General features: G+C 40.8%; 1 protein-coding gene across 9 annotated transcripts in view; it reads left to right on the top strand.

Moving 5' to 3' along the window:
* Nucleotides 1-12,002, top strand: part of LOC135498761 (uncharacterized) — a 115,345-nt gene extending 103,343 nt beyond the window's left edge. For 4 of the 9 annotated variants that reach the window (XM_064789169.1, XM_064789171.1, XM_064789170.1 and 1 more), the window contains 10 exons: nt 2,800-2,980; nt 3,143-3,343; nt 3,650-4,139; nt 4,248-4,440; nt 4,819-5,061; nt 5,233-5,450; nt 6,695-6,817; nt 8,181-8,262; nt 9,036-9,210; nt 11,224-12,002. In XM_064789169.1, the coding sequence (XP_064645239.1) occupies nt 3,693-4,139; nt 4,248-4,440; nt 4,819-5,061; nt 5,233-5,426 (1,077 nt within the window). In that variant the 5' untranslated portion in view covers nt 2,800-2,980; nt 3,143-3,343; nt 3,650-3,692 and the 3' untranslated portion in view covers nt 5,427-5,450; nt 6,695-6,817; nt 8,181-8,262; nt 9,036-9,210; nt 11,224-12,002. Of the gene's footprint in view, nt 1-2,799; nt 2,981-3,142; nt 3,344-3,394; nt 3,459-3,649; nt 4,140-4,247; nt 4,441-4,818; nt 5,062-5,232; nt 5,451-6,694; nt 6,818-7,523; nt 7,715-8,180; nt 8,263-9,035; nt 9,211-10,702 lie in introns of those variants that run through there. The other 5 variants (XM_064789174.1, XM_064789167.1, XM_064789166.1 and 2 more) reach the window with 5 other exon arrangements.
* Nucleotides 12,003-12,239: the final 237 nt, after the last annotated feature.

Consider the following 12,239-nt stretch of genomic DNA (forward strand, 5'->3'; position numbering starts at 1 on the left):
AACTGCTCTTCACCTGGTTGACAATCATGAGCCTGTTGAATATCACAACATACAATAGTAACAGACTAGGGCCCTGTAGAAAGGAGGACATGAGTGACTTGACCGCATATAGTGACTTTATTCTTTTTCCAGAACACTGGCAATATGTTGAGCAGCTCAATAAACTGAGCGCTGACTTAGGACATAACATGAACATTCATAGTGTTTCTGGTATGGATAAGGAATCTTTGTTGGTTGGCAGACCACATGGGGGTGTCGCAATCGCTTGGAACGCGAGTTCAGGCGCTGTTGTAAAACCTGTGCAGTGGGAATCCAAACGAGTGTGTGCTGCTCAGGTCAAAAACTTGAGTCTTCATCCTGATCAGAGTGAAATTCTTTTGGTAAATGTTTATAAGCCGACCAACAGTGGTCAGCAGAATATTGGAGATTTTAACGGGGTGTTGCAAGAAATCACAGCCATTCTTGAAAGTAATCAAGCTACTGATATAATTATTGGAGGGGACTGGAATACTGACTTTAGCAGAGCTGACTCGGCTCATACTCGGGCCTTACTTGATTTCATTAAAAGGGAGAGCCTGGTCAGTGGACAGGTACCCAATACCTGTAATGCTGAATACACTTTTGAGAGTAAAATAATGGGTGAAAGACCACTAACTGATCATTTAAATGTTTCGGAAAGTGTGTTTAACTAGAACTGAGATTTCACCGGCACTCCAGAGCTGTGTATCACTTGGCCGTGAGACGGATCAAAAGGGAACAAGATAGAGTTGCTGCTGAAAAATTGGCTAATTCTCTAAGGGGTAAAAACAATAAAGAATTTTGGAAACATGTCAAAAAGATCAAAGATTGGGGTGGTGTAATTAATGCTGAGTTCAGTGGATCGAGGGTAAGGAGGATATTTATGAAGTGTTTGCTGACAAATTCAAAATTGTGTATAATTCCGTGCCTTATTAAAATGTTGATATGAATAATTTAAAGGAGTCAATGAGTGAAAACATCCTGTTAAAGTGTTGTGAGGGTCGGTGTAATAAAAACCACCGGGTTGGCGTTGAGGATGTGAGCCTGGGTATCAGGAAGCTTGTAAGAGGGGGAAGAAGGATAGTTCCCCTCACATTCAGTCATATCATTTTATTCATGGAGGTCATAAATCAAATTATGTTATCTTTGCTTCTAAGCTCAATGGTCTCGCATGGATATTATGGCATGATATATGTTGCAATATTCAATAAAAATATTTTTCATGCAATATTGATATTTGTTCATTCATCGTTTCATTTTTGATGCAATGTTACACTTTTTTATGCAATGTTAAAATTTCCATTCAATGTGTGTTCATATTTGATGCAATGTTACATTTCTTTCTGCAATGTTTACTCGATAATTGTTCATTCAATATTTCATATTTGATGCAATAATTCACTTTTTTCATGCAATAATGCTCAAATTTTCATTCGATAGTTGCCCTGATAATTAATCATTCAATGTTTCGTATTCGTTTCAATGTTTCACTTTTTTATGCAATAACGATTTCTAAATTTCATAAAATGATCATGTAATATTTGGCAATTATTCATTCAATGTTGGCGGAAACTTTTTCATTCAATATTTTGCGAAAATATTTATGCGAAAACTGCATTGTGGGTAATATTAGAAACGCGGACGCTGATTGGCTAATCTCGTGACAGGGAATAAGACAGACATACCAAAAGCTCCATTGTTGTGTACATGCTGTCAATGGCTGTATATGAATGAGACTAAACCATACAATTGTGATTATCGTGACATCCTCCCTCCAAGCTCGTATCAAACGACTTTGGAAAAAGTTGTGTACAATGTGCTAGTGGTATTGTAATCCTTATGAAAATAACTGAAAGAACACAGCTCTTAGATAAAAACACAACTTGACGCAAGGGCCCAAAGCGCCGCGTAGCGGCAAAAAAGCGAAGCTGGCGAAACATTTATAACGGGTCACCGTCACTTATTATTGGACTTATAGCGCATTTACGGGGTTGCAACTATTTTGCTTTATAGTGTCACCAGGAAAGAAAAGCATGCGACCTAACGCCGATCTATTTGTATAAAGTGATAATTGGAAGGTATATAGTAGGAAATATCAATAAAATAATCATTCCATGTCGTCTTTGGAGGGCATTTTTGATTGTAAAAAATATATGTGTACGTCACCGGAGTCTCTGCAATGATAATTTTATCACAGCAGTCTCGCGCAAGTAGAAGTTCTTTACCTAAAGTTCTTCACTTATTAGTCTCAATGTCTGGTGCAAAGCCAGACGTTTTCCATTACGATTTCACTACGATGTTTGACAAGAAGGAGCAGTGCGCGAGATATGCTAATGAGCAGACTTCCCTCGCTTGAGTTTCGGAAGAATGTTCCATATCGCGCTAAGCTGACCACTGCTGACCATGACAGGCGTGCATTGGACTGGTACAGGTTGGAACTGATCATTGATTATGCTGGTGGTGACGCTTTCTGATGAGAAGTTGGTCGTGACTGATGCAGTATCCTTGGACTTGTCCACAGTATTGTTTAATCATTGCTTTTTGAGCTGCCTTGATTCTGTACTTACCCAAATACTGAGACCAAATTAATGCCTGTTGACTGTGCTTTAACAAGAGAGACTGGCGCCATGCCTAGTCTCTCTTAAAGCACAGTCAACAGACACCAACCCCCTCAGACTCAGAAACCACAAACGCCCAACCCTTCCTGCTACCTTAATACTTCTGGATTATTGGATTTATGCTGTTGACTAATAAGTACCATTTCCTTTCTTTTCAATGCAGACTGTTAATGAAGCCATTGCCAACTTAAACCAACTGCAACCTGAACAATCAAAGACTAAGAGTGATGATGACTCCAAGTGCTATGATAGTGACCCTCAGATTGATTTCGAGGTGCCTGCCATGCCTGCCCCCGTAGCGCCCAGTCCCAAATTAACAAGCATTCGACTAACTAGGTCTGAAAGTGAGTTTTTTTTCCTTCAATATCCTAAACTGAGTTTTTCTTCAATATCCTAAACTGGGTGTACCCAAGTACTTCCTATGATGCTGTGATGTGCAATGCCACGTGACAAAAATGTTGACATTCATTGGAACCCATTTATCTATTGACCCACTCTTCTTGCAGTTTATGTTGTCAGCATTCCTCCAGCAGAAATGGTTTCGAGGGGACATCAAGTCCGGATGCCATATCGGTCAAAGGAAACGCAGACCACTAATTTTCAACCTGACCTCACCCACACTTCAGTGTCGATCATGGAGGTACCAAGTACGCCTGAAGCTGCATCTACCCCTCAGCCAATATACAAGAGGAAGCGTTCTGATTCAGGTAACGATGAGGAGACTGAGCCCTTGGCAAAGCATTCTTTGTCATTTGTGGATGATGAAACCAAGGACCCCTCTTTGAATCCAAATATGTCTTTGGAAAGTGTTGCATCTACTAGGTATGTTTCATAGCACGATGTGCAAGGTTTGCAGTAGGCCTGCATAAGTTGCATTTAAACCTTTGTCATAGAGCAAGAGGAATGTACTACCTTGTTGGAAAGGGTTTGAGTTTTCATACTAGTAAATGTAAATTATGTCAACAGATCTTTAGTATCTAAAGAGATACTTATTTTTCTTAAATCCATTTCAGTGATGCCAACAATAAGCGAGCATCCTCATCCCTGACCGAGGGCATGTGTGCAGTTTCAGTGTCCAAGCTTTTGGAGCTGTTCCACATCTGCTACAACTGCGGCTCAATGGTGACCATCACACAGTCATGCTTGTCATGTGATGGTATCTGGAAATGGCAGAGCCAGGAAATGATTGGAACGGTATATGCTGGTAACATCGGCCTATCGATGGCAATTCTTGCAGCGGGTGCTATTCCAAGCAAAGTGATAAGAGTCCTGCAATTCTGGGGCATTCGAAGCATTTCCTCCGGAACATATTTTCGACACCAGTCAAAGTACCTGAACCAGGCAGTACGTAATGTTTGGGAGGAGGAGACCATCCAGGCACTGGCAGCTGTAGAGGACGTGGCCAAACTCTCCGGTGATGGAAGGTGCGATTCGCCCGGCCATTGTGCGAAGTATGGCTCTTACAAATTACATGACACAGGGAGAAACGCCATTGTCTTTCCAGTAAGCCTGTTTCTGCCATCATTCACTGAGGCAGTATCCTGAAGTCATATTTGTATTACAACAACATTCATATCACTTCAGTTTTTCATGTGCCTCATTATTTTGCAGTCCACTGAGGTTAAGAACTCCTACCACATGGAGCTGGAGGGCCTGTCCCGATGTGTCGATGAAGTGAAAGCATACGTCCCACATGTTAAGATAGAATTAACAACTGATGGCCACAAATCAGTGGAGAAGTGGTTGAGAGAGGAACAATCGGACACCATAAAGCATTATTTTGATGTGTGGCATGTTGCTAAAGGTGAGTACCACTATCAGTGCTGTGATATGCACACACTGACTTAGTGTCTCAACAAATACAATCTTGTTTCTCATTTCCCTATTCCGTCGGTTCTCATGTTAACTCTTTTGGATGTGGCATTGAGAAAAGATCAACAAGATTCCAGTCGTCAACCTTTACTTTTAGGTAACTTGGATTAACTTATGAATTTTATAGTATACAGTGCGTTCGGAAAAAAACTACCCACAGAAAAATGATAAAGTATTTGGGTGTTTTTTTTTCGGACGCACTGTATAAGTTATCTCTATCGCAAAATTGTGTCTAGTTCATTTAGTTAAACCATGCGACACTCCTGTCTGTCATCTGGGAAAGTTCATATTATACAATACTATACTTCAGGACTGAGGAAAAGACTCAAGCCCATAACCATGAACAGGCGGTTTCAGCTGGTCAACAAATGGCTGAAAAGTATTATCAATCACTTGTACTGGTGTGCCATGACCAGAAATAACGACCAATCATTGATCTTGGCCAAGTGGAGATCAATAGTGAACCATATAGCCGGCGTCCACACGCACGAAGAAAACGAACTGTTCCCCAAGTGTATCCACAGTCGTATTCCAAGGCAGTGGTTTAAGAAAGGTGAGTATGTGCATGCCCTTACCCTTTACCCCAAAAATGGTTGCTGTATTCATGGAATAAAGCTAGAAATTGTTTTTCCAAACTTATTTGTGTATGAAAACACTTCTGTGTTTGGATTGTTAAATCAATCTGAAGTTACTGTGGTACTCCTCTACGGTTTTTGTCCTCTAGGAACAGAAGAATACGACAAGGTGTGTGCTCTGCTACTCAACAAGAACCTTCTACATTCAATCTCAAAGCTCAGCTCGGATGGCCAGACATCTGGTTTGGAGGGATACCATAGCAGCCTTCTACACTTCGCCCAAAAGATGTACCATTTCGGAGACCTGTATTCATCCACGACCGGAAGTGTGGCAGTCACATAGAGCTTATCAAAATGTCAAGTTGTGGTAAATACATGGCTGGGATGGACCAAAGTGGAATTAATTCTCAAACTGTGGTTGATTCTTAATCTACAGAGTCAGGCCATCACAGAAATATGCTTTTTGATAATATATTTAAGAAAATGTGGTCTCACTGGTCAGTTTAGAACTTATATTTTGACAGGGCCATATCAATGCGTCAGTGACGTTTTGATGGATATGGTGTACGGAAATCATTTTTTCTCTGGCAATCGGTATTGGAATGTTTTTAAACTTTATTATGCTATTGGCAAAGCGTTGTTCTTGACACATATAAAATTTTGTGCAGATTTATTGGTCCAAGGTGTACTTTTTTTATCAAAACATATGAACAACAATGTAGACTTAATGTACACAGGTTTTAATAGAGGGCTCCGGCCTAGTAGTCAAAATGGTTGACCAGGTATGAAAAATTTGACACTTGCCATGCTTGCACGCACATTTTATTTCTCTATTCTGCACGTCCTTTTCATTCCTTTTTCTTGTAGTTGAACCAATATTTATGGCATTATTGTACATATTAACCCTTTCAGCCGCAATCATGGATTCAGACCTTAAAACTGAAAATAAACCAGAACAGCGAACCTGGTCTGAAGTCGAATAGTGTATAACAGTCTGTGTATGGACTGGGTATAGTCGTAGTTATGGGGAGACACGGAACGGGTGCAGCAAAAAGCACAGGGCCCATACATGCCATAGGCTTGCTTATATTGCTTACTATGGTGGCCCCTTGCCTTTTGGACTTGATGTCTTTCACAAATGCCACAATGAATGCGCTGTGTGTCAATGTTGACCACTTGAGTTTAGAAGCGAGGGGTATTAACAACCAGAGGAAGACTTGCCTGGCTGAAAAGAAATGCTTTGGGCACTTAGATAAAAAAGACTGCTTGTTTTGAGGTAAATGCAAGGTCAAACTACATGTAGTATAATAGTGAGTATAAAGTGAAGCTAGTGATATATTAAATTGTTTCTGAGCTGGATGAAATTGCTGTGTGTTGTCGAAACTGGTGGTTGTAATCTCTTGCTAGTCTCTTAGCTCTCTCCTTTAATCCACCCTCCTCCTCCAGTTCTAGCCTGTCCTTATGGTAATCCATGTCTTTAACTGCCCCCCTTCTCTTGGCTTGATAGAAAGCACGCATTCGGATTGTCCTCACAACTCGTCATCTAATCCTAGTTTTTAGCTCGCTTTCCAATTTCTTATAGTACCTTTTCCTATTGTCCATTTCTTTCAGACAATTCATTGCTGCTGCTGAAATTCGGGCACCAAGTCTCTTGAGCTTCAGTGGAATGGACTTTCCCTGTGTATTGTTCATGGTGTGGATTGCTGCATGAACACGACTGCGATAGTTTTTAAGGTGAGTCACGTTTTTTGGGACAATCAAATTCAATTGCCGATTGGCACTCTCACAGGCCTGTGTGTTTGTCGCATGTCATATATTTTGGCTCACCTGTGAGCCTTTAGCATCACGCAGTGTCCGTCGGTCGTTGTCGTCGTCGTCGTTAGACATGGGTTGCACGTTTTGTAACTGCTCAAGCTTTTGAACTCTAACTCCGTACACATGTACCCCTAGGTGACCGCTACTCAGAGACCGAATCGAGGCCTCATATGATACAAGGTTTTGCCACCAGGGGGCCAGAGGTCAAAAATGGAAAAATTGTGTTTTCTCCCGTATCACCGGTCTGAAAAATTTGAAAAAAATATGGTAGGTACTTCTACCAATGGGACATCGAATATCCTCCGGGTTTTTGATTTTACGTACTTTTGAAGCTCACAGAGGTCAAAGTTTGTCGGCAGTAACACCGTTAGTCGGTGGTGGCACGTTTCGTAACCACTTCAGCCAGAGATCTCAAACTTGGTACAAATGTACCCCTGGGTGACCCCTACTCAGACACCAAATCTTGGCGTAATACAATTCACAGTTTGGCCAATAGGAGGCCAACACCACCTGCCTCCGATCATACCAGCCGACTGAAACATATGTTATTCTTGGCGACTTCAACATGAATTCAATAGCGGGAGGTGAACATTTCAATGCCAAACTTGAAAAATTCTTTCTCCAGGAATATAACATGAAGCAAACAGTCACTGAAGAAACAACTGATTACCACACCAAATTAGACCTTGTATTTACAAATGAACATCATGTGGATCATACAGGGGTCATTGACAATTGCTGGTCTGACCATAAAATGATATATACAGCTTTACCAATGTCAGAATCACTGACCCCATAGCCTTCCCTTTGACACAGGTGAGCTCATGGTCCCTGGACCATTTCATTTAGACATGTTTTGATCAACTTCATCTCCAGTATGCTTCTCACTAGAAGCTGGTCAGCATCACTCATGTTGAGGTCCTTGGCTGACAACTCCAAGTTGCCTAGTTTGCATGCACTCCAACAAGAACCTTGGCCATCGCATACGGTTGTTTAGATTGAACACTGGCTGCAGTCACCGTCGGAACAAGCGATCAGATTGTCCACTATTGTGGCTAAGTTTTCACCAATTTGGTCAGTGTCCCCATGATACTTTTTAAACAGGGTATCGAAAATTGTGGATGCACGGATTGCAATGTCACTGGAGAGACATTTCTTCGCCTCTGCTGCATCAGGTGCCTTCATACCAGCAAACATTTCCTTTGAAAATTGGGCTCTCATGCCTTTTCGAAATTGGGCTTGACCCAAATGATATGTATCCGACATCCTTTCTACTTTTAAGGCCTTCCCAAGAAAGGTGCTGAAAGCATCCTCCATGCCGGCACTACATCTACCGTCGCCGTCGGTTTTACAGCAATGAACAAGTAAGTGATTAGCTGCCAACTCTAAGCCAACCATATTTCCAATGTCATATTCCCTGAGAACTTGATAATCTGGAAGATTCGCCTTGCATCCATCATGTGCTTCATCTGTGCCACACTTTGGTTGGAACCCTCTTCCTAAAAGCCTACTGCAATGATTTTGTGGGACGGTGTCTCATTTCACGAACTAATCCCACTGCTTGAGTTGCGGTTTGACCGGGCCTACTTCGTCTGGCAATAGTAACACTATTGTAGACTGTATCCATTTTGAACACTGACTCCTGATTGATCACATCTCATTCTTTTCACCTCTTTTAGATAATCCTGTTGTCTCTTCAAGTCATCCTTATTCAGTTCAACAGTTTCCATCCCAACCCTGTTGACAGTGTTTTGTAAACTTGATTTCGACATTGGTGGAACATTTGCTATTGACAGTAATGTCCTAGTCTTTGATTGGCTACCAATTTCCTGAGAAGCCAGTGCCAATGCAACATTTATTTCACCCTGCTTTGCACCATGGCCTTGCTTCTCTATTTCATTATAGAGTTTAGAATAATGCTTCCCACAAGCAAAATTACAATTTGCACACCTCAGTGTTCAGCGAGCACTAGCACCCTTCTTGATGTCATGTTCTATCTAAAACTTTGGAATGTCACAGTGACCAATAAAGTTAAAATGGAGTTCTGCACACCCATTCAGCATTTCAAGAATTTTAAATTTGCTGGCAATGAAGTTAATATCCTCAGTTAGTTTTACATCCGTATTGTCCTTTGCAGCATCCTGTCCCCTCCGGCGAAGTATCTTCAGTGGGCTGACCGTGTTCTCGACCGTCGGTGCATAGATTATCCCATCCGATCGCTCCCGCACAACATTGTTGTAATCCTCATGACTGAAACGAGACCAGCTACCATCGATTTTCTCTGGAGGCATTGTCCTGCTGTAGGGCGAGTGGTAAGAGTGACCAACTTGAAATCCACGACTTGGCTTTTTGCTGAGCTTAGGCATCTTGAGTTGAAGTTTACTCTGTGGAGTCCACATGTAAAGTGGCCCCCCCCCCCCCCCCCCCGAGCATACCTAGTTGAAGCTTGAGGATATTGGGATGGTTCATCATTGTGCTTCTTTGTACTGATGAGTTGCTGAGATAAACAAATATTTTAGCCATAACAAAAGTCTTATCCAAATGAAAAACAAACATGTGGTACACATGTGTCCTTTGGTCTTTCAAGTTTAGAATGCGAGTAAATACGGTTTCTCAGGGTCAAAGGGGTGCACTTTGAATTGGCCACACATGCTCTTTGCTGGCCATGTGAAGTTCAAACTTGATAGGTAGGCAAGTGTGAATCTGAAGTAATCTGGAAATGTGACTTTTTGAAAATTCAGACTCAGTGTTCTTGAGACAATTTCTATAATCCGTTGTCATGGTAACTGCCCAAACTTAGAAACCTGGCCCTGGGACATCCAACATTGACCATATGAACTCAAAAACTCTTTCTTTCTTATAATAAATAATTATGAGACTTATATAGCACTAAATCCAACTGGTTTCAGTCGCTCAAAGTGCTTCACATTACCCCTAGCTATTGGCCTGTACATTCTTAGTTCAAGCTCTACTCTCTGGGAGTATTACAGGTCCGAGCTACAGCTATACAGCGCTCAGGACTAACATTCATAGCGTGCCAACTCTGCCAGCTAGGTACACATTTACTCCTGGGTGGAGAGAAGCAAGTAGGGTTAAGTGCCTTGCTTAAAGACACAAAGACGAAACAGCAGTGACCCTTCTGAGAATCGACCAACGACCTCCTTATTATGAGACCGGTGCTCTAACCACTACGCCACTGATCTTCCCTATAATGATGTATATATCCTTTATTTCAAACTAACAGTGCTTGGTAGGATTTAATAATTTTTAACAGAAATATTACATGTTCGGTATTTAAGAATTTGCCACGCCCACATCACTTCAACATAGAATTTGAGGCCGGACATAGCAAGAAGATGAACTCGAATAAAAATTTTACAATTCAATATAATTCAAAAATTCCTTTTGCACAGTAATGTGGACATCTAGGGGAATCTGAAAACAGCAGAACATTTGACCTGGGGCCAACATTGGTTCTCTAGTACTATTGGAAACATGGCAGCATTCTTGCGGGAGACTTAAATGTAGACAGATTTTGTCTTATTTTCTCGACCCTTCACATTGTTTACACTTCTTTTGTATGTTTTTGAATCAGTTTTAAATGAATTATCATACATTTTAACCCTTAGCAGAGTTGCATTACTCATTCCTTGCTATTGAACAGAAATCCAAAAATCGAGACTGATATGTACTGTGTTGTAGGCCTATCCATAGTGTTGTATGTGATATACTTCATGCCTATGAACTGTACTATCAGTTGATGTAGGGCCTTACATGCAGTCAGAATTAGTCATTTCATTTCAGACTTTTCTACTGGTTGCAGTATCCTGCAAGACCTGGGTCCTGTCAGTTCACTTTGCAATCTCTGATTGAGGCACTGATGCATCAGATCACTCTTCAAGGACAAGGCTGTACCGGCACGATATATCCTCATCGGAGAATGTGACCAATTTAACATCTATTATCTGTTGAGGTGGATTCATAACAAAGCATTTGACCATTTTCTCTCTCTTTTTAATGAATCGACATATTTGTCGGATTTCAACGCATTTACAGAGTATAAGTGCAGACCCTTGTGGCATTGGGCACCAGAGCCAATGATGACATGTGCCAGTATATTGTTATTTCTGATTACATGTATAGTCCTTGTATAAAACAAACAGTGCTCAATAGTATTAAGTCATATTTGACAAAATTATTAGCTCTTGAGTTTGGTTTAGCTTCAGAATTAAAAGGTGGGCGTGGCACATTCAGATATAGCTTTGAGTAGATGAACTCCTCAAATTTCTTTAGAGGTCAATATTATTTAAAACTTTCTTTTGCAGACTGTTGTGAACATCTAGGGGAATCGGGAAATGGCAGAAATTCTGACTTGGGGTCAAAACTGGCTCTCTACTAGGGCAGAGACATGTATTCATCCACAGGCGGAAGTGTGGCACTGGCACATAGTCCGTACTGAACTGTGAAGCTGTGGTAAATACATGACTGTGATGGGTGAAAGTGGATTTATTCTTCAATCTTTAGTGGATTCTTAATCTACAGAGCCAGGCCATAACAGGGATATAATTTTTGATAATTAATTTAAGGAAATATTGTGTCAGTGGCCAGTTTAGAACTTGTATTCTAATAGGCCCAGTCCGCAAGTGACGATTTGATGGCAATCCTGTACACAAATCAATTTTTCTCAGGCAATCTGTATTGGAATGTTTTGAATTTTTACTATTATTTTGATAAAAGCCTCTTCATAACACATATAAAATTTGGTGGGAATTAAAGCACCCTTGGTGTACTTTTTTCACCAACCTATGTTCATTAAAATGTACACAGAATGTACACGCTGGCTAATAGAGGTATCTGGACTGCAATTTTTTTTTTGCGTCTCAGTTGTTGAATTGATTCATAAATACAGTAGTTGTCAGGTTCATAATAATGTTCAGTTATGGATAATTTGATTCTTTTCTGGTATTTTGATTGTGTACAACTCAAAATTTAGCAAGGGGGGATTTGCTGTGTATTCACTCTTTGTAATTCGCGCCTTACGTTGGTGGCGACGTCTGTGTTAAGTTGAATAAACCTCGTTGTAGTTTCGGTATTGAGAATGGAACATTGTCTTTGTGTTCTTCCTTCTAATGATGCTATTTAGGACCCACATATATAGTAAACCGAGTCTCTGTTGAACTTTGATCTAAAGGCCTCCATACACTGCATGACAAAAGTCATTTTGTGGCTTGTTTCCCAAAAAAATTTTGCAATGTGTATACGATTGGAACTTTTGTTACGAAGTATCCATATGTCCCGCCTTGTTGAAAGTTGTATAACGTTAACCACAAAAGTCAATAGG

This window comes from Lineus longissimus, chromosome 14, assembly GCF_910592395.1.
Source record: "Lineus longissimus chromosome 14, tnLinLong1.2, whole genome shotgun sequence".
In the NCBI taxonomy this organism is placed as follows: Eukaryota; Metazoa; Nemertea; class Pilidiophora; order Heteronemertea; family Lineidae; genus Lineus; species Lineus longissimus.